The sequence below is a fragment of the Culex quinquefasciatus genome, chromosome 3 (genome assembly GCF_015732765.1).
Source record: "Culex quinquefasciatus strain JHB chromosome 3, VPISU_Cqui_1.0_pri_paternal, whole genome shotgun sequence".
NCBI classification, from domain to species: Eukaryota; Metazoa; Arthropoda; class Insecta; order Diptera; family Culicidae; genus Culex; species Culex quinquefasciatus.
The window spans coordinates 133,196,862-133,223,488 of NC_051863.1; the positions used below are offsets into that span (position 1 = coordinate 133,196,862).

General features: G+C 34.9%; 1 protein-coding gene across 4 annotated transcripts in view; it reads right to left on the bottom strand.

The window, feature by feature from the left end:
* LOC6035467 (titin) overlaps positions 1 to 26,627 on the bottom strand; it is an 81,687-nt gene that overhangs the window by 31,322 nt on the left and 23,738 nt on the right. For 3 of the 4 annotated variants that reach the window (XM_038262407.1, XM_038262404.1, XM_038262405.1), the window contains exons 3-4: positions 22,206 to 22,319; positions 17,218 to 17,357 (exon numbers count right to left, since the gene is read on the bottom strand). In XM_038262407.1, the coding sequence (XP_038118335.1) occupies positions 17,218 to 17,357; positions 22,206 to 22,319 (254 nt within the window). The remainder of the gene's footprint in view (positions 1 to 17,217; positions 17,358 to 22,205; positions 22,320 to 26,627) is intronic. The other variant, XM_038262406.1, reaches the window with a different exon arrangement.

Sequence of the window (26,627 nt, forward strand, 5' to 3'; positions counted from 1 at the left end):
AGGTATTTTAAGCCAGAACGCGTTTTTCTCGGAACGTCAAAAAGCGACGTACGACGATAAGTTAGCATTAGTTAAGCAAGTTATTTCAAATTGCGATCTATTTGATTAAAAGCATGTTTTCGACACATTTGAAAGAAAAAAGGGCGTAGTAATAATAATTTCACATCTTGACATTAAAAATCTTAACTTTCTAAACCAGCCCATAATTTTCGTATGGTCCAAAAAAATATTTTCCCAGAATCACATAAAATAACTGTTTTTATCAAAAAACATTTCAGGGTGAAGTGACATATACACCATATATTATTACGATTTAATGGCAAATCCTAATAAAATTTTGATTGAAAAAAGTTAAACCAGACTGATTTACATTGGATATGGCTGTATCAAGTATATGACGAATTTCTGAGACTTTGCCAAACTATTATTTATTGATGGCAGTCTTTTTCATCTCAATTATATCCAAAACTGAAAATTTTCAAAACAAAACAAATAGGTTAAATAAAAATTAGTATTTTCTCAATACTGACACTTTTTTCTGAAAGGTTTTGGGCAGAATTTTGTCTTGGAATGGATTTGTTTTCAATTTAATTTGTGTTTTTATTAGAATTTAGCAGTTCTGTTACAGGATGTTACAATTGCAATTCAGAGATTTGGAGAACCTTTCAACTGAGATCAATTCATAAGCCTTGGAGGGAGGGTACATATTTCTACGTTTAGATTTTGCTAGCTGAGTGCTCTTTTAGGGTAAATAAATTTTGAGAAAAAAACCCTAAATCTATGATATTTTGGGCCAATGAGGATTTGTGTTCACACTATCCTGTTCACGTCAGTTAATGTTTACAGTAAGAATTTTTTGCACTGAAAAATTGTTTTTTTTTAAATAAAATTTGGTTTTTTCATCGTGCTACACGTAAAAGGAAGAAAATGACAAAAAAAACTTGATAAAAATCATCTTTGTTCACTGACACTGCGATAACTTTAAAATTTCAGCGATGACCTATACTTTATAGGTATTATTGATTCTAAACGAAAAGAAATGTTTTTTAAATTGACTCCCGATTTAAAAAAAATTGAAAAATACTTACAACAGCTTCAACTTTCAATACTTATAGGGTAATTCTCCGCCAACTCACACAGCAGTTGCTCCGACCCCTCTTCAATTTGCGTGAAACTTTGTCCTAAGAGGTAACTTTTGTCCCTGATCACGAATCCGAGGTCCGTTTTTTGATATCTCGTGACGGAGGGGCGGTACGACCCCTTCCATTTTTGAACATGCGAAAAAAGATGTGTTTTTCAATAATTTGCAGCCTGATACGGTGATGAGATAGAAATTTGGTGTCAAAGGGACTTTTATGTAAAATTAGACGCCCAATTTGATGGCGTACTCAGAATTCCGAAAAAACGTATTTTTCATCGAAAAAAACACTAAAAAAGTTTAAAAGATTCTCCCATTTTCCGTTACTCGACTGTAAAAAAAATTGGAACATGTCATTTTAAGAGAAATTTAATGTACTTTTCGAACATTGATCCAGAAGGGTCATTTTTTCACCTAGAACAAATTTTTTTTTTCATTTTAAAATTTCGTGTTTTTTTTAACTACGCAGGGTTATTTTTTAGAGTGTAACAATGTTCTACAAAGTTGTAGAGAAGACAATTACAAAAAAATTAATATATAGACATAAGGGGTTTGCTTATAAACATCACAAGTAATTGCGATTTTACGAAAACAAGTTTTGTTCTAAGTAAAAAATTACCCTTCATTAAATTTCCCATAAAATGACATGTTCCAAATTTTTTTACAGTCGAGTTACGGAAAATGGGAGAATTTTTAAAACTTTTTTAGTGTTTTTTCGATGAAAAATACGTTTTTTCGGAATTCTGAGTACGCCATCAAATCGGGCGTCTAATTTTACATAAAAGTCCCTTTGACACCAAATTTCTATCTCATCACCGTTTCAGGCTGCAAATTATTGAAAAACACCTCTTTTTTCGCATGTTCAAAAATGGAAGGGGTCATACCGCCCCTCCGTCACGAGATATCAAAAAACGGACCTCGGATTCGTGATCAGGGACAAAAGTTACCCCTTAGGACAAAGTTTCACGCAAATCGAAGAGGGGTCGGGCCAACTTTTCCTGATTTCGTGTGAGTTGGTAGAGAAATACCCAATTATTAAATGCCTTGAATAACATTGTTTTCCAAACGTTGTCTTAATTGTCTTCAGGTATTTGGCTAAAATTGCAAAAGTGCGTCGTGTCTCTAAAGATTCATTAAAAAATCAACAATTGTAAATATAAAACTATGTTTAGGATTTTTTAAATAAAAAATGTTTTTTGAAATAGTTTGCAGAAATTGAACATAAACATAAAATTAAAATAAACATAATTAATGTTGATTCCCTCCCAATCGCCACCCATGGTTCACCAATGATCATAGTCATAAGTGTGGGTTCCGTCAGTATGTTTTCGAGAAGAAAACACAGCCAACTGGACTGCGATCATCAAACCATTCTAACCAAATTCATTTTGAGAATGTATTCGCTTTCGATTCCCATTGCATAAAGCAATATTGACTTCCGGACATTTCCAAATCTGGACCTCACTACTACCAGCGACCATGATAATCTTACGGTGACAGACGGTAGCTTTCGACCACCTTCGGCGGTTTCCCAGATTCGTGGTTCACTTTGGGAAGGTGAATGTACTTACACAGTGAAAAACAACTTTTATATAATAATAACATAATTCTTTAACTTTTTAATAAATTTACTGAAAATAACCCAAAAATACCCAAAAATATGATATTTAAAATTGTTTGAAAATTGATGAATTTTAATTGTACTAGACGTTTTAAAGAGATTGAACAATATTTCTTACTTTTCAATCATGTCCAACAAAGTAGAGAATAGCATTTTCTGGAGTCGGACCGACGTCGCACGCTCAAATCCCAACCGACCCACACCCAGCGTGCACGAGTAATCAAACTTCATTTGCGGACGTCAGATTTGGGAAAGTCGCGCGATTGGTATCGACCGATCAACCTGGTCACATGGTGCAGAAAATTCGAAAAAAAATAACGAAACCAAAATCTGGTGGCGTGCAACAGCAGCATCGATCGGCAATTTTCATTTTTCCTTTCTTTTCCTTTCTTCGCTCCGTCATTCTCTCCGCGCGAATGATCGAATCGTGCGCATTCGCGTTTTGGTGCTGATCTGCTGCTCTATTCACGGGGAAAGGCTTCGGGTTGGATCGATGTTTTATCTCTGTCTTCTTGCTGCACTGTTTTTTCTTCTCTGAATTGGGTTTTCATCTTGGGTTTATGAATGAAAGGAAGGGTGCGTTAAGTGGTAGAATTTGTGCAATAATTTCGAATGTTATTTTTTAAATAATTTATAATTTGTATAAGGTAATATTTTTTACTGATGAAGAGATTTTTTTTTAATAATTGAAAAATTACGTTTGAAACCAAAAGATCTAAATAACAATAAATTTGAGTATCTTTGATCTTTTTTTACGAAAACTATGATAATATCTTTAAAAAATCGGAATAATTTCAAAAAAGATCGCTTAGTAAAATAATAAGAAATCCATGACACAAAAAGGCTTTTTTGTCATGGTGCCCAACAAAGATTTAACCCATAAAAAAAGTTCAATATTGAAAAGTCGGCGGATTTTTTCATAATAAAAAAAAACGAGGTTGACTTTATAGCTGTCGGCCACTTTTGCTAACCACTAGTGTCTTCCTTTTAACTACAAGGACTTCGCCGCTCTGGGCTCCTAAGTGTTTGAGTACGATACGGAGCGACGGCGCCGGATACCCAAATGTACACTTAGAATTTTAGAGCGCCCGCCGCGGGATTCGAACCAGCAACCTCTAGATTGTGAGTCCAGTGCGCGGTCCGATTGATCCACACGGACGGGACATATAATATATATCGAGAAATCTTTTCAAGAAATAACAGGAACCATCAAACAAAATATGATAACACTTGATAAAATTTAAAATTTCTTCAAATATTTGGATATTCAAGATTAAGGGAATGTTTTATAATGATGAGAGCGTAATTCTTTTCACGAGTTATTCAACTCAAGTTTCGTAAGGTTCACTAAAATTTGTCCTGTAACCTCTTCGATTGACATGTTCTTGGGAATTATTTATGAAATGAGGACAATTTTCTAAAATTTGAGACTGTGAGTATGATTAGTGCGATTTGGGCCCTAAAAAATACAATTTGGGCATTTTTCATTTTTTAAAATCTGAAGATATTTTTATCTGAACGATCACCCAATTTAAAATAGAAATTATCACTTGAGTTCGATGATTTAACAGTTTTATATTTCCATTTATTTATAAAACAATCATACTTTCAAACTGAAGTGGTCATTCTTCAGTAAATTATTTCATCTTTCGATAGAATGAAAACTTAAAGTTATTTATAAACACACATAATATTAAAAAGATATATAAAATGAAAAACATGCAAAATGTCTAATAAAATTATATTGGACTAAACAATTAAGCAAATAAACTTGAATTTTATGATTAATGTTGATTGCACTTAACTAAGGTTAGGTTTGGCCTTGGGTCTTTTTGGGGGATCCCCCAAACCCGCTTATCTGCTGTTTTCTGTACTTTGTACATCAGATCAGTGTTTTATTACCATCCAGGAAGAAATAAGGAAAGGTGGGGCAAGACGACAATATGGGGCAAAAAATACAATCGCTCGTACGGCCGATAATTTTACCATTTTTGATATTGCCTTTATGAGGTGTTTTTGCTGGAAATGCAATCAGTTGATTCTTTGAAGATTAAATGATGTTTTCTCAAAACCTTTTTTTTTATAACATTTGGATAGCACAAATTAAGGCTAAGAGTTTGTAATTCTATTATTTCTATCTAAAAGCCATTTTTTTTTGTAGATAAGTTGTTTCCCTGCCAATGACTTGCAACTATTATAAAGTATGTTTTTTTTTCTTTTTGTAATTTTTGATAAGAACTTCCAAAAATTCTGTGTAAGGTAGGGCAAGTATACCATATGGATTTTTAGTATGGATAAATACGAATTGCTGCAACAGCACAGCTTGTTGGGAAATAAATACATAAAATTACAGCAAAATTGATAAACAAATGTTTGAAAAATTTCCCTCACAAAATGTAATGATATTATGAAAATTTATCATTTGTCTTGGAGTCTTCGATTAGTAGAGCAGCGGGTCAGACGTGTGCCCCTCATACACACACCGCTAAAAAGTGCAAAAAATGCCTCACGGCAAGAAAAAGAGGCGGTCCTCACCAGCAGGATCAGCAGATTTGAAGAAACTAAAGAATGCCGAAGCGCTACCTGCAAAGCCAGGCAGTTTGAACAAGGACGCTCAAAATTCGTCTGGAAACCAGTTCGCTACCCTCCCTGTGGACGTGAGCGAGAAGGAAGAATTTGAACGACGGGAAAAGTTGCCACCCATTTTTGTGAAAACATCGTCATCGGATTCGGTGCGAAAGTGGCTGACCGGGTTTATCAAATCTGGTACTTTACGAGCTTCCATTCGCTTGTGTGCTGATGTACTCAAAATTCTGCTACCTACCAGAAAGGATTACAACTACGTTCGGGATTTCCTGAACAACACAAAGATTGAATACTACAGCCATGACGATCCAGGTAAACGCCCCATGAAACAGGTCCTCCGAGGCCTGTACGACATGGATGTGAGTGTGCTGAAAGAAGAGCTCAAAACTCTTAAGTTGAACGTGATCGAAGTCTTCAAGATGACGAGACACAACAAGGACATCAAGTATCGTGATCAACTGTACCTGGTTCATCTCGAGAAAGGATCGACAACGCCGTCTGAGCTGAAAGCAGTTCGGGCGATTTTCAACATCATCGTGACTTGGGAACGTTATCGTCCAGTGCACCGTAACGTGACACAATGTTCGAACTGTTTGCATTTTGGACATGGTGGAAGGAACTGTTTCATCAAGAGTCGTTGTGCAACCTGCGGAGGTGAGCACAAAACTCAAGCATGCGAAACAATCAACGATAACATCGAAGCGAAATGCTTCAATTGCGGAGGCGACCATTCGACGAAGAATCGGAACTGCCCAAAACGGGCTGAGTTTTTAAAAATTCGGCAGCAAGTGACGACGCGGCACCAACCAAATCGTCGCAAAACACCACCAGCATTAACGGAAGTGGATTTTCCTGCTTTGGCGTCACCAGGAGCGGAATCTGCTTGAGTGGTTCCAAATCTGCAGCCATTGCCGTTGAATCAGCGGCAAAAAGTTGCAGAGAATTCAACACCTCCTGGCTTCAGTCAGCAATCGAGGGAAAACCAACCAGCATCAACGTGTGAAGGCGATAGTGACCTGTTTTCACCACAAGAACTTCTGAACATTTTCATCGAGATGACAACAACACTGCGTGGTTGCAAAACTCGTACAGAACAAGTAAGAACGCTTGGAGCATTCATCTTGAAATACAGTTCGTAGTTTACTCGTTCTAGTGATTTTGAATATTTCAATGAATTAAGTTTTTTAGTTTTAAGTTAGGATTAGTTGTTAAAGTATTCTTTTTCTTTTTTACCCAAATGTATTCGATTCAATGCAAAAATGTAAAACAATTTGAAGTAAATAAATGAATGTGAACAGTTAATAATAAAACGAAAAATACAATAAAGATAAAGAGCATTTAGCCATACCACTTAGAATGTAAATGAAATGTAATTATTATAAGAAAGTTCAATAAAGACATATTTAATTTCAAAAATTATCATTTGTCTTCAGAATAATATTAGTTTTTGAAAAAAAACGATCATATTACTAGTTAGATATTATTATCTCTTCCAAAAATATTTTTTTTTAAATACATTAAAATCATATGTTTCTAAGTGATAACTATTCAATTGTTAGCAAATAAACATTATTTTTCATGCATTCTTTTGCCCCAACGGGTTGTTCGTGTTGCCCCACCTAACTGTAGAACGTCCTGATAAACAATGATTTTAAAATTGTTTTTTTTTATATGGTGCAAAACCAGATTTTTTTTTCAAAACTCCTTTTAACAAAGTGATTTGACAGTCTTGACATAGTTAAAACCTGGAATAAGATGATTATCAAAATATCCGACTGATTTTTTACGTTTTTATGCATTTTAACGAACATGGATATTTGTTAGGCTAAACAACAGTTTGACATTATTTATCAAATCAAGTTTTCAAAATATACTTAAAGTGATCTTCAAGTTGAGAGTTTAAAATAACAATATAATTGGATAAAATAAAAAATAAAAAAAACATAATTTTGAAATTGCTGAAAACATGTTTAAAATCAAGTTCTTATACGAAATCTTCTATACAAAACTTTCCTTTGGAAATCAATATGAAACTCATACACAAACAGTTTTTGCATTCATTCAGTTGAAAATAAAAACAATATCATAGTTTGCATTTATTGTAATTTTAGAATGCACCTATTTGGTCTACTAAACGCACGCGTGGAGATTGTTTTTCCGCCTGATCGTTCACCGCACAGCGGCATTCCATAGCCAGTCTGCTGCCGGTGGCCTGCCTGCGGTTCGGCCGCACGGGAAAACGCATCGAATTTCAAGAGCCAAGCCAATAATTATATTCGATAAGTTTGCATAAAATTGCAACCATTCATTAATTGGACTGTCATTGCTGGGAAAGGCAAAACGGCCGGAACTAAGCCGCAAAATGGTTTCGATTTCTTTCGGGATTTGGATGTGGTCTGCCGGTATGCAGCTGTGAATAAAATTTCCCCTATCATTTTGGAGTGAGAGGGGGGAAAATCATCTAAATTTTTCACAATCACGATCAATGGGATGATGAATGCGTGATTCAGAAAAATTATCGCGCTGGCAATCTCGCTGCTGATTGGATGACCGTTGATGCGTCGATAATAGAATTCCGTCAAACACTTGTCTCTGCGAAACGGTTCACTGACCGCGGCAGCCAGCGAAGCGATTGTTAGATTCAGCTATTATGAAACATCGATAACCCCCGGCTGTCATTGCGGAGTCAGAAAGGTTGAACTAATATAATGGGTCGCCATTTTTTTCCGTTCACCGCCTTTTTTTTAGGCGTTGTCTAACTTGTATGGCGTAACATTTAAGGGATTTCGAGGAATGTGCAGGGGTTTGGAAATGAGATGGAGTCATCCCATTGTAATTCATGTTTACATATTTTGCTTTTTCTTTTTTTTTGTGTTTTCTTCAACACTGGTCTAAACGAAAATTGTATAAAAAAATGACAAGTCTTTCAGTGTTTATTTTTTTATTTTAATGTTGGATTTTTACTCTAAAGGTCGATAATTGGTTAAACTATTGATGCTGATAGAATTTCCAATTTAGGGGTCAAATACAGCATTTCACACCTTCAATGTGAGTTTTTTTTAATACCTACTGTTGGAAAGTTAGTCATAGATATGCTGAAATTTTACTAACATTTTGAAACATGTTTCTTAAATATTTATATTGCTCTATAGTATCTACTTTTTATATGATTTACAAAAATCGGTACAATTATTCTGAAAATCTGCAACACTGTCATATTGACAGTTAATGTGATCTCATTATGAGCTCAACGCCCATTGTTGACCATTGAACCGATCACACACACACACAGTGTGCTTTCTAGATTAATTACCCGGGCGCGTTGTTTGGTTTCAATCAACAGTTCACGGTGGGTGCTGACTGGCGTCATTCAATTCGCTTATTTAGTCTCGTTTGTAGACCGCTGCTGCCGATGCATCTCTCGGCTAAACAAATTGGTACATTAAAGAGAAAACGCAGAGACATCAAATAAATTCGAATAATTTCGCTTTCGATGGCTGGCTGTGTGTGAAAACTGAGCGCAAATTGTCTATTTTCGAGGAGAAGAAAAAAACGAGCAATTTTGATTCGATGCCAACATAAATTATAGGCAAAAGCCGCAAAAGCAAAGACGCAACATGCCATCATTTTTGCCGCCATCCACCTCGTGGGTTTGTAGAAGACGTTTTTGTTGTTGTTGTCGTCGTCGTACGGAATGTCAGCGCTAGTGGCTTTTGCTCTCAATTTTCTAGCTATTTGGAATATTTTGCAAGCTCGCTTGCTCTGAGCATCACCTTCGCTTCTAATGAATGCAGTTAATCTGCATCGTTTTCCCTAAAAATCTATAATATTTGAACATTTTCAGTCAAAATATTCGTGAACTCATCACGTGGTCAACCCCCGCGCGCGCACACACTGTCAATGCCATCTGCAAATGCCATTCATATTATCGTCATTTTTTCCTGTTGCTTATTTTTTCTCTCTCGAAACTTTACGGCCCTCCTTAATGTCACCGTAGACGACCTAGTCGATTGCGCGTCTGAGCTTAACTTTGCGCTGTCAGGTTCATATATAAACTTCTATTTTAAGCCCCGATCGTCGTCGGCGTCGCGGCGCTCATCTCTCAACTACGCATCAAGCGAGAAAATCCGCCGGTGTCTGTTACTGAAATTCGAAAAAATAAAACTTGAGGTTTTCACTCTTGGTCGCGCAAAGTCCAACGCGATTTGTTCATCCGGTGATGATGTATTGCGCGAGCAAATTGTTCCTAAATTCTAATATCTTGTTCAAAACTGCATTTTGTAACGACTCAGCGTTTTATTATTATTCTTCAAGCATGGTAAAACACAAAATGCAAGTTTAAAAATAATTTCCCAGGTTGCGAAACGCTTCTTGGCACCGGGCAGAATGTCAAACTGCAAACAAAGTTACGACAAAGTACGATTTACGTTGTATTTACTATACATCTCACCGTATAATGCAGTCAGGAATAAACAGGATCGCAATCTCTTAAATTTGTAACGGTGCAAGAAAAAAAGTTAAGTGGCTCGAAGATTTATTTGGTCGAATTATCTACGATATAAAATCATATCAAAAAATGTTATTTTAATGGGAGACATTTTTTAATAACTCGATTAAATTGCACCAAAGTGTTGGTATATTTGATTTTTTCACCTTTTTAACTGCCCTACAAATATTTTGATTTCATTTGGTCATGAGCTGATTGAGATATAACAATTAGACGATATCAGGAAAAACTATTCCAGGTGAAGTTGTGACAAGTGGGTCCCTTATGATTGACGAATTCGATTTTAATCAAAATTTAAGGCCGATGCAAATGTGTTTTAAAGTGTTTGTCCCTCGGCTCTGGTCGGGGTCGAGGGGGTTGGGCAAAAGGCAAAAAAATAAAAAATGCAAAAATGTAAATAACAAGCCATGACAAAAACTTTAAAAAATATGTGTACCGCCTGATTTTTTAAAAAAGAATTCAATTTTTTGTATGATTTTTCATACTAAAAACCCCTGTTTTAGATTATTTTAGAAACGAGACCGGCGTTTTATGGACAAGGGATAGTTTTTGAATAGAAATGCTGCTATCCGCATATCCGGATATTACATTGAACGGATAATAATCCGTGCGGATATCTTTTATCCGCCCTACCTGCGCAATCCGGGTGTGATAGTTGCGGAAATTTTTTGAACAGTCCTTAACTTTAATCATTATCTGGGCGAATCGGCACACATTTTTTTTGCACAATTTGTAGATTTTTGCCTTTTTTCAAAAGAAATGTAGCATTTTCAGAAAAACACATGAATTATAAAACAAATTTTTGAAAAAAAAAACATTCCAACTCTGAAAAACACGATGAAAATATTTTTTTTTATTTTTCTCATTTGAAACTTCATCAAAATGGTTTTAAAAAAAGTCACTGAATTGGATAAACGATAAAAAGCTATTTTTCCTAATTTTTTTTTTTTTTGCTTTAGTTGAAAAATATATCCGGATAACGGATATTACGGATAATTACCTGAATTTTGAATTTTGATAAGAATATTGAAATTTGATTGAATTATTATAAATTCCCGTGTATATTTTTTTCATTTTTGTCAGATTATGACATTTATGATTGATAAGATTAGAAATAGGCTTAAAATTTATTAAATTTATTTTTTCGTCAAATCTTACAAAATTCTTTTAGGCCGTTGCAAATATCCCTCCCACACCTTAAAAATCAGGAGGCAAAAAAATAACGAAAACTTAAATTTTCCTTGAAAAAATACTTGTGGAATTGATTGTAAACTATTCAGAACACATTGTATAACGCATAATGTTTGTACTTTAAATCAAATAAATCTTTTTTACAAATTTTGAATTTTGGGACCACGGATTGGGAAAAGACGTACAATCCCAACAAAAAAAGTCTTCCTAAATTCATTAACATTCTAGCATAGCTGTAATGACGTGTAAAGCCTTTTATGATACTTTTTGTATCGTAATTTGAACATTAGAATTGAAATTTATATTTAAGTTTTTTTAGTTCAAAAGTGATGCAACAATAACGACTTAGGCTTAAGTCCTAAAGGTTGGTTGTACACTTTTAGAAAGGTATTTTAATTATTTTTTTGCCATTGGGTAAATGAATAAAAAAAAACAAGCAAAGCGATCAAAAGTTATGAGCACATTAAAAAAATCAAATTATTCGCTCTCAGCATTGCCTTGGCGTTCTCGATTGCGAGATTCCTACTCGAAACTAGGTGTCCGAAGGCTTGATTGTTGAGGCAATTTCAAACCTCTTTCTGAACCTTAGCTTCCATCCATCCCGGGATTCAAACTGACGACCTTTGGATTGTGAGTTCAACTGCCTACCAGCGATTCCACCGAGATAGGACCCAGGGAGACGACTCCTACACCTGGATTGAGCTTACGACCTTACCTCTAGGTTAGACCGGGGCCAACATTTACTTCCTTTTCCGACGGAAGGCGTGATCAGACAAATCTCGTCTCGAAAAATGTCACCGGGACCGTCTGGGATCGAACCCAGGCCGACTGAGTGAGAGGCAACCACGCTTACCCCTACACCACAGAGCACAGATATTTTGAATGTTGTAAAGTGACAAGCATCCAGAAAAATATGAAAAAAATTAAAGAACTCAACAAAAGTCTTAATGGTTAAGTGTGTGTTGGAGGCACGGAAAACTAATCCGATCCATCAACTGAAAAAATATGATCTTTCCCAACAACAGTCGAATCCAGTAAAGCGTCAATTTATAAATTACAATACATGCTCGGAAATTCAAAATACATTATTCTTGTCCATAAATACCTAACTTCCTTCTCGCTCCTTAAAAACAATATGTCTAGATTACTTTTTCAAACCAACCAATGGGCCTATCCTATGTACATAGGACCTTTTGAAAAGAATTCGAAATTTAAGATGAATTTATCAATCCCAATCCACTGGTAATCCCATCCCAACTTGACGACTTAGTCATTTTTCCGCGCGCTTTTAGCCACCTTTACGGAGCAGGTCCCGCTGAAATATATTGACAACATCGTCTATTTTTACGTGAGAGCGTGAAACCCAATGGTGATGTGTGCTGCTCTGCGATAACGCCTCACCGCGCGCACGGTCATCGGTCGGTCGGTGATGTCACGGTCACCCAAGAGCAGTTTTCTTCAAACACGCTTTTCCTTTCGCTTTTGGGACCACGCTTGCAGTAAAATTACACAATAGATTATTTTCCTCTTTGCCAAGGTATTTGGTACAATTATTAAACCAGCAAGTATTTTTTTAGCAGTTTGGAGTCATGAATTAAAAACAAAATTCCAATTGTTCTTATTTTTAACATTTGATAAAAGTCTTCAAAAACTAGTAACTTAACACGTTTATGAGTAGAGTTGGTCTTGAGCCATGATAGTGAGCAAGAGAGCAACTCTCTTCACTTGAGATGTCTCCATTTCCTCTGCATTACTCCCAGTTGCTTCAGAGAGAGTAAACTAAAGCACATGGGAGAAAACTGGAGAAAAGAGAGATGCTAACTTGCTCACTGTTATGTTCCTAGAGCAACAGTCCAAAATAGGCACAGTAACCCTAACCCTATCAACTTTGTTAGCAGTTCCACACTCTGTGGAGTGACGCGACTCTTTCTTGGTCTTGAACTAAGGTGCCGGATGCCGTAACCACGTGAAAGGCACTCAACCACGGTTACAGCTTCTCCACCCACTCACCCCCCGGGTCGTCAAAGACCGGCGAAATGGGTAATATATTTAACATACACGCGCGTAGTCAGTAGTCGTACGATAGAGTTGTATTCTTCGATGAGACGGGGGGACCCATTCAAAAGAAACTAATTTTAAACGCATTTAGCACGAAAATTCTTCCATCTGTCGAAAAAAGATCTTCTTGTGCCCGGTCGAAGACAGATGGATGGTGGGACGACGACCATTTGAAATTGCACCATCGGAGAAAATTATGTAAACAAGATGAACTTGACAAACTGGGTTGGTTTTCCCGTGCGAAGGTCATAGTCAAGTGTACCGAAGGTATGGGTGCTATTCTCGTGTTCAAGTCTGGGAGAAAATGGTCTGACGAGGTGGTGGCGTCAGATGGCGCTGGTGTGGGGTTATTTGTGGAAATTGTTTCATTGTGAAATTAATAATAACTGCTGCTGTTTTATGGCTCTTCCAAAGAACGGTGGAATGATTTTGTGACGTAAGGCGTTATGGATTTTATGATTGCATTTTGCACATTTAGATTTAAACCAAATTAGGTAGATTATGGAGATTTTCTCATAAATCGATACTCCCCAGTCACGGCGTTCTCGCAGGATTCTTACAGAAATCTTACAGAGCGAAAATTTTCTTACTAGAACGCTGCCATCATCGTGCAAGATTATTTCAAGAATTCTTTGAGAATTCTAGCTCAAATGCAATAACCGGTTCTAGCAGGAGCCGGCGAAATCAACCGGTTCTGTAAGAATCTTGCTAGAATGCTGCTAGAATGAACTGACAGCCCATTCTGCTAGAATTATGTAAGAATCCTGCTAGAATGAACTGGCAAGAAATTTCTGCTAGAATCGTGCTAGAATTTTGCTAGAAGCTGTTAATAAGGTATTTTCATTTGTATTTTTTAAATAAAACGTGTTTCAAAATCGAATTTATTCAAACATTCATTATCGCAATTACAATAAATTTAGACAGGAGCACTAGCACAAACTTTTTGAATTTTACACTTTCACATTTTTGCTCGTAATTTTTTTTTATCAAAATGTCCTTTTTTTTCTTGAGGTTTGTTGGTACGGACGTCCTGTTGACTCATCTCGCTTCACTCCATGATCGTTCCAATCGTTGACGAGCGAATGGCCCTGGGACAGAACGATGCGTGGACAATTCTCGGCACCGAGCTGACATCGTATTTTTTGCTGAAAAAATCAATAAGTTATTTTGGCACACAATTATTTGTTCGAATAACTTACCAAAAAGTCTGCCAAATAGCCAACAAAAGGGCGCACGCGGCATTTTCTTTAAAAAATTAAAACGAAAATGTGAACTTGTGTGAACAAGTCCGATGACAGAACTATTTTGGCGGAAGTCAAGTTCGCTACGAAGCGGTTTGGCGGAAATGAAGTAATTTTTGACAGATTTCGCTCTGTCAGATTTGTCTAGCAAAATTCTCACAGAATTCCAGCAGGTTTCGCTCTGCTAGAATATTCTGGCAAAATTCTTACAGAATTATGACTCGCCTGTTAGAATGATTCTAGCAAGATTCTAGCAGAACAACTCTGCCCAGTCAAATCAATCCGAATTCTGAAACGGAATCTAATTAGAATCGTATACAAATTCCGTTTCAAACGCAACAACCGGTTCGAACACGGAACCGGTTTTTGCGTTTGAAACGGAATTTGTATACGATTCTAATTAGATTCCGTTTCAGAATTCGGATTGATTTGACTGGGTGCCAGAATTTCTCGTGACCGGGTCCCAATAGTACTGATTTCAATTTTATTAAACAAAAACAAAAAAACGATTGCTCATTTTCTTATACTTTAAAAACTTTTTTTTCCATTCTCAATTTGTTTCATTTTAAACATTTTAAAGTTTCAATCAAAATGAATTCAAAATTTTCTTCTTCCTCATGCATGAAAAAAACAAATCATTTGACATGTCTTCGTTGTGTTGCTATCTTGTCGCATGTTTATTTTGGGCCAAATTGAGTTAAGATTGTTCCACATTTTGACCTTCACCGAAAACCGAAAAATGTCCGTGCATTGTTGTCCCTTTTCTTGAATAAAGTTTCAACCTTATCTTGCTATCTTGACACACAGTGATAATTGCTGCAGGTGCGACAACTGGCCAAAGGGATTTCAGGTCAGAACGCGTTTGACACACGTACTTGCCCGACTACCGTAAACATTTGTAATTATAACTCGGGACTCCGGCAACAAAATTCAACTAAACTTTAGGACAATGCACAGAATGATCAGCCAAACAAAATGTGTTTGTTATTGTTTACATTGCGTGCTCTATTTTTTTGGATTCAAGCCAGGGGGTCTCAAGTTTTCCAAAATTTCCCTTTTTTACGCTTCTGTGATCCAGCTTCGCATCTAGGCTAGTTTTAATTCCGATTTTGGATTTCAAAAAACATTGGAAAGATGAAATTTTATTTTGAATGGAAAATTGGGGTAAATTTGTTTAACTTGTTTAATGTGGTTTTTGAAAATGTCATTATTGCAGGAGTTAACTATTGCTGTGTTTTTGAATGGTAGGGTAGAGTAGTCATCATTGAGACACTTTTGGTTTTCAACTTTCAACGATTTTTCTATTTTTTTCATCAGCATGTTTTAATGAGCTTTTTGTTACATTATCTTTCTTTTAATGTGTTCTAACATTGACCAAAATCGATCCGAACTCTATAGCCAGAGTTATTCAACTGTCTCATTTTAGATGCACTAGGCAGGAACAATGAGACAGGTGGGGAACAATGAGACACTCTACGAAAATCAATACTTTTCTAGTAAAACATCATGTTTTTGTATTGTTCCATTGCAGGTGACTTGCCTTGAACATTTTAAAGCAATTTTGCCAACATGAAACTTTAATTAACAAAAGTTATACTAAAAAGTATTTAAATTTTGTAAAATCCCTATATTTATACCAAATAACTTTATATTTTTTGTTAAATGACGTTAAAACTCTATAAATATGCCAAAAATCACTTTTAATTCATGTTTTGAAAGATTTCCATACATTTTGCAAAGTTTAATGTAGAAAAATCGAAGTGTCTCATTGTTACCCATGGGCTGAAATGAGTGGGGAACAATGAGACAGCCCTGGATTCTGGGTATATTCTAAATTTTGGCCAAAACTAATGAAAGGACATTGTAGCCCAACTCAATCCCTATAGAACGTCGAAATAAATTTTAAGAAATATTAGTTTTAGTGTAAATGGCAGCCTACGAGCGAAAAAGTATTTTTTGTCCATAATTTACTTTTACACCCCAGAATCAAACATTTATGAATAACTTTTCAAGAGAGCGTCCATAACCAAAGCCACTTTCACCTTTCCCCCAAATATGAACCTGATTGGTTGAAACCACGACTTTTGAGAGCCATTTTATCATTGTTCCCCGTGTCTCATTGATGACTACTCTACCCTATCTCTATATTTTAAGTCAACATAAATTTGCAGTTATTTTTGTTATGTCACAGACAAGTTGTTGATCTGATACCATCAGAAAAAAACCTAGGCAAGAAAATGCAATTAAAAATACTTTAAAAATTAAAAAAAGAACAGGTATTATTTTAACGAGCAATATTGATAAAAAGCGCAGGTGGTTTTGTTGCACATGACCAATATGACAAAGAACTATGCATGATTTTAAATCTATTTCAAATTTCAAGTTACAGTTTGTGGCTCTGTCGAAATGTAAATTGTTATTATTATGTATTAAAAACCATGAATTTTGACACTCACATTAATCAAAATTGTTCGGATCGGTAAATGTTCCGGCACCGGCCACTCCAGGTTATGGTCAATATACTACCAAATTGATCGCAATTCCATAGCATACATTTTTTTTAATTTGAAAGAGACGAATTTGTTGCTTTTTCCGAGAGATTTCAACTGGCGACCTCTGGATTTAAAGTCCAGTTAGTGCAGACACAAAAACATTTAACATTAAAAAAATAGTGCAACCCAACAAGATTAACAAATCTATATGATTTACTTTTTTTAATTACTGGTGTATTTACAAAAACGTTAGTTTCATCTAATATATAATCCAAAATTATCCGCACAATAAGCTCCTTCACCAAAGATATTTCATTTTTTCAAAAATGTTATGACATGACTAAAAATGTTGATAAACAATGTATGCTTCTATTGTTACTCACCCTGCCTTCCACTATCCTTGGCGCCGATTGTGGCCGTTCGGTTTGCACCGAGCCCACGTGGGGGATCGCCCGGCCACGTTCTCGCATCGCCGGGTGGATCGTCTCCGGTCGGAGGTGGGGTGGTCGTTCCTGACGTATACCTGGGGTGGGCATGGAATTTCGTCAATTTCAGAATCATTATAGGTACTTAAAATTGATGTTGTTAATGGAAGATTTGCAACATAGTTAAACGTGTTATTTTTTAATCGAAATGTGTTAGTATTTTAGAAAGAGAAACTTCAAATTTAAAAAAAATCATAATCGCTTTATTGCAGCTACGTTTTGACCCACTTCCAGTCGATGATTTTCCAAAGAACGTCACCCATAATGCGATGTAACAAAAGACGGGCAAAACGTGACATTAAAATTTTCCGCAAAACTAAGGTTTAAGCATTATGGGGGTGGGGGTGAGGAAGCAGTAATGTTGGTTCACGGGGCCCAAACAAAAGATTTCATGCATGAAATCCCATCCCTTTTCTCGTACCCGGCCCCGGAGATGAAAGACGTGACGGCTAACAATGTACAGAGAAGACATTTCATTCGCGTATAGTGTGTGGGTGCTGTTCAGCCACCATTTTAGGGGGGTGGTGCTGCAATCGGTTGGAGGTAAGTGTGTGTGTGCGAACGAGATAAAGCTTGGAAATTTCTGTTGACTGACAGATTTCGGGCAGCACAAATCCTCGTGATGCTTTTTGTGGGGTGGCAGAGCGGCAGATACAGGGTGGGAGAAATGGGCAAAAGCTTAATGGAATCTGTTTGTAACACCACTCAGCAGAGCAGATCCATTGGGAAAATCATCAATTATGAATGACTGAAACTATTTTCGTCATTTTTAGCAGATGGTTTTATCAACGCAAAGTGGACAAATCAAAGCGCCACTCGTTGCATTATTGAAAAGTAGTTTTCATCATATTAACTATTAAAACTGGATAACAGCTTAACGCACGAAATTGCAGAGATGGTTTAAAATCCATTAAAAGGTCTGATCTAATGTAATCTAATCCTGGCACAGCCATCCTTCTGAAACATCCTGGCTAAAATCAACTAGTTATGTGTTCCCATTTTAGTCAAATTTAAGTGGTTAATCGAATAGAATTGAAAAAAGCCTTTTCTCAATATTTTAACTCCGCCATTATAACGACCACCATCTTTTATTTAAAATTTCCAAATAATTGCAGTTTTGGGGTCATATTTGAGCTCAACTACCCAAAACAAGAAAACGAGAGAAAAAAAAATTTCTTGATTCTACTTTCCGAAGTGAAATTTTTCCGAAGACTTCGGATACCAATCAATTATTGGTTTCTGAATTTGGACTGTATTTGCTTACGTCTAAAGTTCCTAATATAATGTACAGACATGAGTAACAGTTGTTAACTGAGAGTTTTGCAATTATTAGTCTAATAAAGAAGAAAACCAACTCGCAACAAAATTTAGAGGCAGGTTACCTACTTTTATTTGAGCTTTGGGTCATTCTATACCATCTCACACGAAATCAGAAAAAGTTGCCTTGACCTCGTCGATTTGGGAGAAACTTTTGTCATAAGGGTTAATTATGATCCCTGATCGTGAATCCGTAGTCTATTTTTCGATGTCTCGTGACGACCCCTTTCATTTTGGAACTTTCGACACGTCTTTTGTTTTTCAATCATTTGAAGCCCGAAAGGGTGATGAATTGTCAATGTGAATGATAAAGTGATGATTTGGAAATGTGGTGTCAAAGGGACTTCTATTTAAGAGCGAGTCCACGAACAGGGCATACCCCTTTGTATGGGACGTCGTTTGGACCTCACCAATCTGCCTGAAAATTTCAGGGGCTGTTTGTACATATAAAAACTAGCATCTGGCCAAAATATGAGCACTCTAGGTCAACGAGAAGTGGGGCAAATCGGGACACAAAGTTTGAAGGCTAAAAAAGTCAAAAATCTTTTAAAAAAAAGCTATAACTTTGACAAAATTCAATTTAATTTCAAATTTCAAAGTTCATCTGAAAGGGCTTAAAAAATGCAACAAAATGCAGGAAGAAGCATCAAAATTGGTTAAATCTAAAGGGAGTTATTGGCATTTTAGTGAAAAAATAGCATAATTTTCAAACTCAAATAAAAAAGTGTTCCATCCACACAGAAAAAAAAAATCATGGTAATATTACATCTGGGAAGGGGTACATCTTTTATGTCAGAAAAAAGGAGGAATTTTACCCCTGGAAATGTGTAATTTTACCACTTTTCTGGTGTAATGTCACTTTTTCAGTCTAAATTGAGGTAAAATTACATCATAAAAGAGGTAATATTCAACCTTCCAAAATTACAGCTTCCAAATTTACATTATTTTTTTCTGTGCAGATATCAACTCGGTTTGACCTGCAGCCTGTAGGGGACATCTGGGACTACCATCTGAGACTGAGAACGCTTTGGGTAAGGCAGTTTAACATATTAAATAGACACTTTTACCTTTAATGAATTTTTCGGTTGTATATTTTTGCTCGGGGGACCCCTTAAATCCCATTTTCTGGTGATAATTTCATCATATTCGTGTTCCTGAGACAATTTCACATTAGAAACATGCATTAAAAATTGTTATTTTCATCAATTTTAACCCTTAAAAAAATGCAAGATAAAAAAAATTAAGAAGCTGCTTTTTTCTGGTGTCATCTAGTATCCTTGGAAACGAACATGATTTTCAATAGATGTGAATCGAAGATTTTTTTAAACTTTGTGTGCTCGTGGACTCGCTCTTAAAATTGGCGTGTTCAAAATTACTATAGAAGTGTGAACATATTCCTTGAAGACCAGACAATTTCAGAAAAATGTGACCTATAAAGCGTTATTGCGTTTTAATGAAAAAAAATTGAAAAAATGTTCGTTGTCAATCATGACCGTTCAAGGGCACCCGCGACAGGTAAGATGACCAAACAAATAAGATACGTAAAGAATAACACTAGAGTTTTTTTTAAAGGTCCTTAAAGCTATTGTGTTTCATATGTTTATAGGACCTATTTAAAAAAAAATGAACTCTTTCAAACCTTTTTTAATTTATACATCTAAATTTTTGGTAATGTTTGCGTTACAACTTTGTAAAACATTGATACACTCTAAAAAATAACCCCGAAAAGTTATAAAAAACACGAAATTTTAATATGAAAAATGACATTCTAAAAAGAAAAATTACCCTTTGGGGTAGGTGCAGATTTGACAAAAAATTAATTAAAAGTTGCAATGGCTCTTAACACTTTTTTAAAACGTCGAATGAATAGCAAATTTCAAATCTAAAACCATCCGAACCATCTGCTACGAGTTTTCTTGCAGATAACCCTTTTCTAAAATAATGCTAGAAATAATAAATGTAAATAACTAGTTTTTGGTAAGTAAAATTGAGATATCCTTTAGCCAAAACTCGGGCAAAAATCCAGAATACTGAAAAAAGCTAAATTCACAGAAATCTGTCAGATTTGAGTGAATTTCACTTAGAATTCAACGACAATTGAGCGAAATTCACCCAGATCTGCTTTAATAGGAATTTACACTCTTTAGGAAAACTATAAATAAAATTTATCAGGCGATGTTTGGACATATAAAACTAGCATCGGTTCCAAATATGAGCACTCAAGGTCAATGTGGGGCAAATCGGGACACAAAGATTGAAGGGTCAAATAAGTCAAAAATCCTGAAAAGCTGTAACTAAGGCAAACTAAATTTCAAAATTCAATATGCTGAAAGGGCTCAAAAATAAAACAAAATGCGGAGTGAAGCATCCGAATTGGTTTAATCAAAACTAAGTTGTTGGCATTTCAGTAAAAAAAATAGCACAATTTTCAAACTCAAATAAAAAAATATTTCTATAAGTTATCAACTCGATTTGACCTGGAGCTTTTAGGAGACATCTGAGACCGAGAACGCTTTGGGTAATGCAGTTTAACATATAAAATAGGCACATTTTCATTTAGTGACCTTTTGGGGTGTAAATATATGCTCAGAGGACCCATTAGATCCTATTTTCTGGAGATATTTTTATCAAATTCATGTTCCTGAGTCAATTTTACAATAGAAACATGCATAAATATTTTTATATTCAGCCAACCCTTTCAAAAATTAATGTTTAAAAATATCTTCGAATCACATTGATTGAAAATCAGGTTTGTTTCAAAAGATACTAATTTATAAAATGCATTTTTTTATTGCATTTTTATGCATGTTTCAGCATGTTCGCATTTATGCTAGCTTTATTTGTCCAAACAACCCATGAAAATTTCAGGCAGATTGGTGAGGTCGATGCGAGATGGGTATGATCTGCTCGTGAACTAGCTCTGAAAAGTAGATTAACGAAAAAAAATATCTTGCTTAATTTTTCAAAAGATCTTAAACATAGGAAAACCATGGCGCATTGGTTGTTTAGAAAAAGTAATGTAGATATCATCATTTATGATAATTTTGAATAATTATTTGTAAAAATAAACAGCTATCAAAACATATTAAAAAAATATTTTGTGATATTCTTTTTTCCCATTAACCCTTGTGAAACAGTCATAAGTTTGAATAATTAATTTAATTAGTTAGGTAGAAGATAAGAGGGCAGATGGTCAATATTTCAGTTGGAAAAAGGTCAAACAACGAGCTCAAGCTGCGACCGGATTCAATCGGCTGCCACTGCTGCAAGTGCTGTTGTCGGATTGTTAATTTTGATCATAATTTAGCCAATTTCCTAAAATGATTCCAGAAAAATACACAAAATACAAACAAGCACATAGAAGGGCATAAGCAGCAAAAACTCGTTGTTTCAAGAAAAAATAGGTTAGGCAGCGTTTCTTTCAGAATTTTGCAGCAAACATGTTAGTCGTCGTTAGCTTCCACTCTAAAAGAAGCTACTAAATGTCACACCGAAGCTGCCATTTTAGATTTTAGTGGAAAAAGGGGAAAGAAGAAGAGCTAAATAGACAGAAGAAACCGGACACCTACTGGCATCTTCTACCGCCGGTCCGATGTTCCGCTTGCGGAACAGGTCATGCTGGTTGGCCGCATTGATCGACGCGTTGGCAAACTTTTCCTGATCTAACACTACATCGCAACAACCTAAATGATGGAGAGCCCACAGGGATAATGTGAAATAAAAAGAGAAAGAAAAACAAAAATTTAAAACAACAGTAATTAGCGAGCTGAAAAAAAGAGATGTAATCAAATTATGAACCTTAAAAAAATCTCTGCAAAGTCAAAAAAAAATGTTTTTGACCTAAATTAGAAATAAAACATAAAATGCAAAAAAAAAATATATTTGAAAACATTAAAGAATTAAATAAACAAAATATTTCAATGCCGATTTTCTCGAGACCAACCAAATCCTCCCAAATGTTCAAATTGCCAGTTATCTCGATACAGTCGACAAATGTGGGATGAACCTGTTTCCCTCGTAATGATACCGTTTGTGGGCTCCTCACGATAAATCCAATAACCGTGCGATCATCACGCTGCCGCGCCGCTCCAATGCAATTATAACAGCTTTGGAAACGATCATTCAAGGAGAAAGAGATGTGTTGGATGCAATTATAACGCGCGCGCACTTCAAATGCTGTAATTGAAGAGCCGGCACTGACGGAATTGTTGCATTTTTGATTTTTTTTTTGTTTCAGGTTTTTTTTCGGAGAGCAAACTTGCAATTGCATTGGAGTGTGCTGTTGCTGCGCGCGTGCAATACGACTTGTTACACTCATCACCCATCGAGAAGGAATGTTGAACGTGGTGATAATTGACGTTAATTGAGTGGCGATCGAATTTTATTTGGAGAATTTTGATATCTGTCATTATGTTCGTCATTGCGCTGTCGGCGGACAATTGGATCAAACAGCTTTGGCGTGATATACAGGCTTTTTGGTGAAGTAACTCTATCGCCACACAAAGTTTAAGATTTGTTTTACTTAGGCTGGTACACATTTTATTTATCGTGTTTGTCGCTTGGGTGCACAGCCACCAAGAAAGTTGATTTCTTTTAAAAATTCTTTTTAAAATTCTCAAATTTATGGACTCAATCCTGCAACAACCTGATTGTAAAATAAAAAGTAAATTTTTGATGTAAATCACGGGGTTGAACTAATCAAAAGTCAATATTTTTGCTGAATTTTCTGTTTGAGCTGACGGTTTTCTTTTTTAAAAAACTTCGTAAATATGTTCAACAAGAAAACATCAACAGTCACATTCGTTTTACTATCCAGCGAATCAAATCTTGTAATTTGTATTGATCCAACGTGCCACGCATACCATGTTTTAAAAAAAGGAAAAACTCTCATTTTTTACATTATTTTCAAGGGACCATCCATAAACCACGTGGGCACTTTAGAGGGGGGGGGGGGGAATTGAGCAATTGTCCATGCTCCATAAAAAAAAAGATTTATTTCGTATGAAAATTGTCCACGAGGGGTGAAAGGGCGGTCTGAGATTTTAAAAAGTGTCCACGTGGTTTATGGATGGTCCCTAACGCATATTAAAACAAAAAATATTAAATAATAATCTTATCACGCTAGGCATGATTCAAAAATTAAAAAAAAATCACTCAAATATTATTGAAACAGAATCAAACTATTTGAAAGAATAGTGAAATATCTTTAAATTGAAAAAACACATCAAACTTTTTAAAGATGTGTATAAAAAAACTCAAAAATGTATCATTGATTAAAGAATTAACTATTTTGAATAAATATTTAAATATCTTTGTGCCTTAAAAAAAACTCTTCAAATTTAAAATATCAATGAATAGAACAAAAATAAATCATTTAATATAAATATTAAATAGCTATGAATTAAAAAATATGCAAACTATTTTAAGAAATGTAAAATATTGTTTGTATTATGAAAACATCTTATCAAACATTTAAAATAATGGGTCATAAATGGTCGGATAAATGGTATTAATTACATCGAAAAAAAAATGTTTAAATTTTAAAAATTGCATCAAACTTTGTGAAGAACTGGCCATTAAACTGCCGCGTCATTGAATTGATTTTTTTTAAATGATCATAACAAACCAGAAAAAATAATTCGATTCGTTTAGAGTCATAAAAACGGGGATCTAAAATTTGGAACAGTTTATTTTTTTCTGGGAGAACCCACAAATTTTTCGCAATTTTTATTTTGAACTAAATTTTCAAGTTAGCACAAAAACGGTAAAAATGAAGAAAATCTATAAAACATACCCGAAAAAAGTAAGGTGTTAAACGTCCTCAACATGCTAAAACGTATTTTCTGCTCGCAACCGAAAAAAAACTTGATCTGAAGAATTGAACATGTTGAGCCACCTTGAATTTCAAAACTCACATAAAGAAATTTAGACAGGAATAAATTATTTTTAAACAATTTTAAAAATATATTTTTCCACCGATTGTATCAGACTTTAATTTGAAAATATCATTTTTTTTGGAAAAAAAAATAAAAATATACTTTTCGGTACCATAAAGTCATCAAAATATTGTTAAAATTTTTGTCTACCCTTGGATGTTATCAAAAAGGGAACAAGCATTTTGATATTTCGATTAAAGTGTCAATATTTGTTTAAACAGACTTTTTCAAATCCAGCAAACTCAATTACAGTTGACAAAATATGAAATGTTTTTAAAAACATAATTATTTTACTATTCTTTAAATTCTTCAATCGTCGCCGTCGTGCTAACTTGTCGTACGTGCATTTTGGGTCAAATTGAGTTAAGAACGCCATTTTGTGCAGCTCACAATGCCTCACCTTTTGACCTTCACAGATCCCCAAAATTCGATTTCAATCTTGAGATATTCAATAAAAACCAAAAAAGCTCCGCGAATTTTTTTCACTTTTCATATAAAAGAAGTTTCAATCTTGCTATCTTGTCACTCCCTGAAAATTTTGGTAAGTGCGACAATTGGCCAAAGGGATTTCAGGCCAGGATGCGTTTGACGCACGTACATGTGAGACTACCGTAAACATTTGTAATTATAACTCGGGACTCCGGCAACCAAATACAACCAAACTTCGGGGCAATGCACAGAATGGTCAATCAAACAAAACGTTTTTATTGTTAACATTACGTGCTCTCGTTTTTGTTTATTCAAGGTCAAACATTAAAACGCGTTTTTCTCGGAACGTCGAAATGGCGGGTGCGACATGATAGCACGACAGCGTCGAAATGACCTTGAATTTTCATAAAATTAAGATAAAAAGCAATGAAAGACCAAGTAGGTATTTTGAAATTGTTTTCCAAAGTTTTTCTATCAGATTAAAATTCCATTTCTTTTAAAATCTTAAATTTTTTTAAAAACTTTTAGCAATTTTTAATGCGGGGGAAACGGAAAATTTTCAACTATAATTTCCCGGAAAATCACGGGAATTCCCGGGAAATTTAAAATTTATCGAAAATTATTCTGATCCCGCTTCTGATTAATATTTGCAACAAAGTTGTATAGCACAGCAACTTTAATGGTCTAAATGAGTGTGAGGATTAATTAATGGATCAACTGCTTGAAAAAATCATACAACTTTAAGAAAATATACAAATTTTAATTTTCTTATTGTATTTGAAATCGTACCAATTAAAAAATAATATCATTCATATTTTTTGTTGTGAAGTATAATTTTTTAAATCAAGGTGTTTGGAAATTGAGTAATCCATGCCCCATAACCAAAAAAAATGCTTTTAAATTTATCTCTGTGACCAAGTCGAAAGAATATGAATTGACAAATAATGCTGAAATAAAAAAAAATTATGCAAAAAATATGTTTTTCACGGCAAATATTTAACTTGTCCCAGAACATTTTTTACTGGTATCAGCTTATGAATGAAAATATATTCAATATCTAATCTAATCTAATCTAATCGAACACAAGCGCAGCCAGTCCGAAGAAAGCATCCTGGAAGAACTTGAATGAAAATATATTCAATATCTATAAATAAAATGCTATTTAATGGCTTAGCTTAAAAGAATTTTCATCCAATTTGGTCACGGTATACAAATACGTTTAAAAATATCTCAATTTTGATCTTGGCCAGAAGGGGATAATATCTTAATTTCGAATGATATAACACAATTTTTAGTTAAAAAAGGTTTCCATAAATAAAAAAATGTTTATTTTCCTTCCATAATGGCGTTATTTTTGTTGTCTAACAAATAAGTTAGATCTATTCCCAGTTGTGAATACATCAGAAATAAATATGATTTTAATCAAACTTGGGCATGCAATTTACAGACAAGCTGAACAGTCGATTGAAATGAATAAAATCAAATAAGGTTCTCTCGTTAATTTTTCCTGTATATTTTCAAAATATTGGTGCCAAAATGTTAGGAAAATGTATACTTCCGCTTGAATTTTGTGAATTCCCGAGATTTTTTTCCCGTGACGGGAAATTGGACGCTCTAGCAATTTTT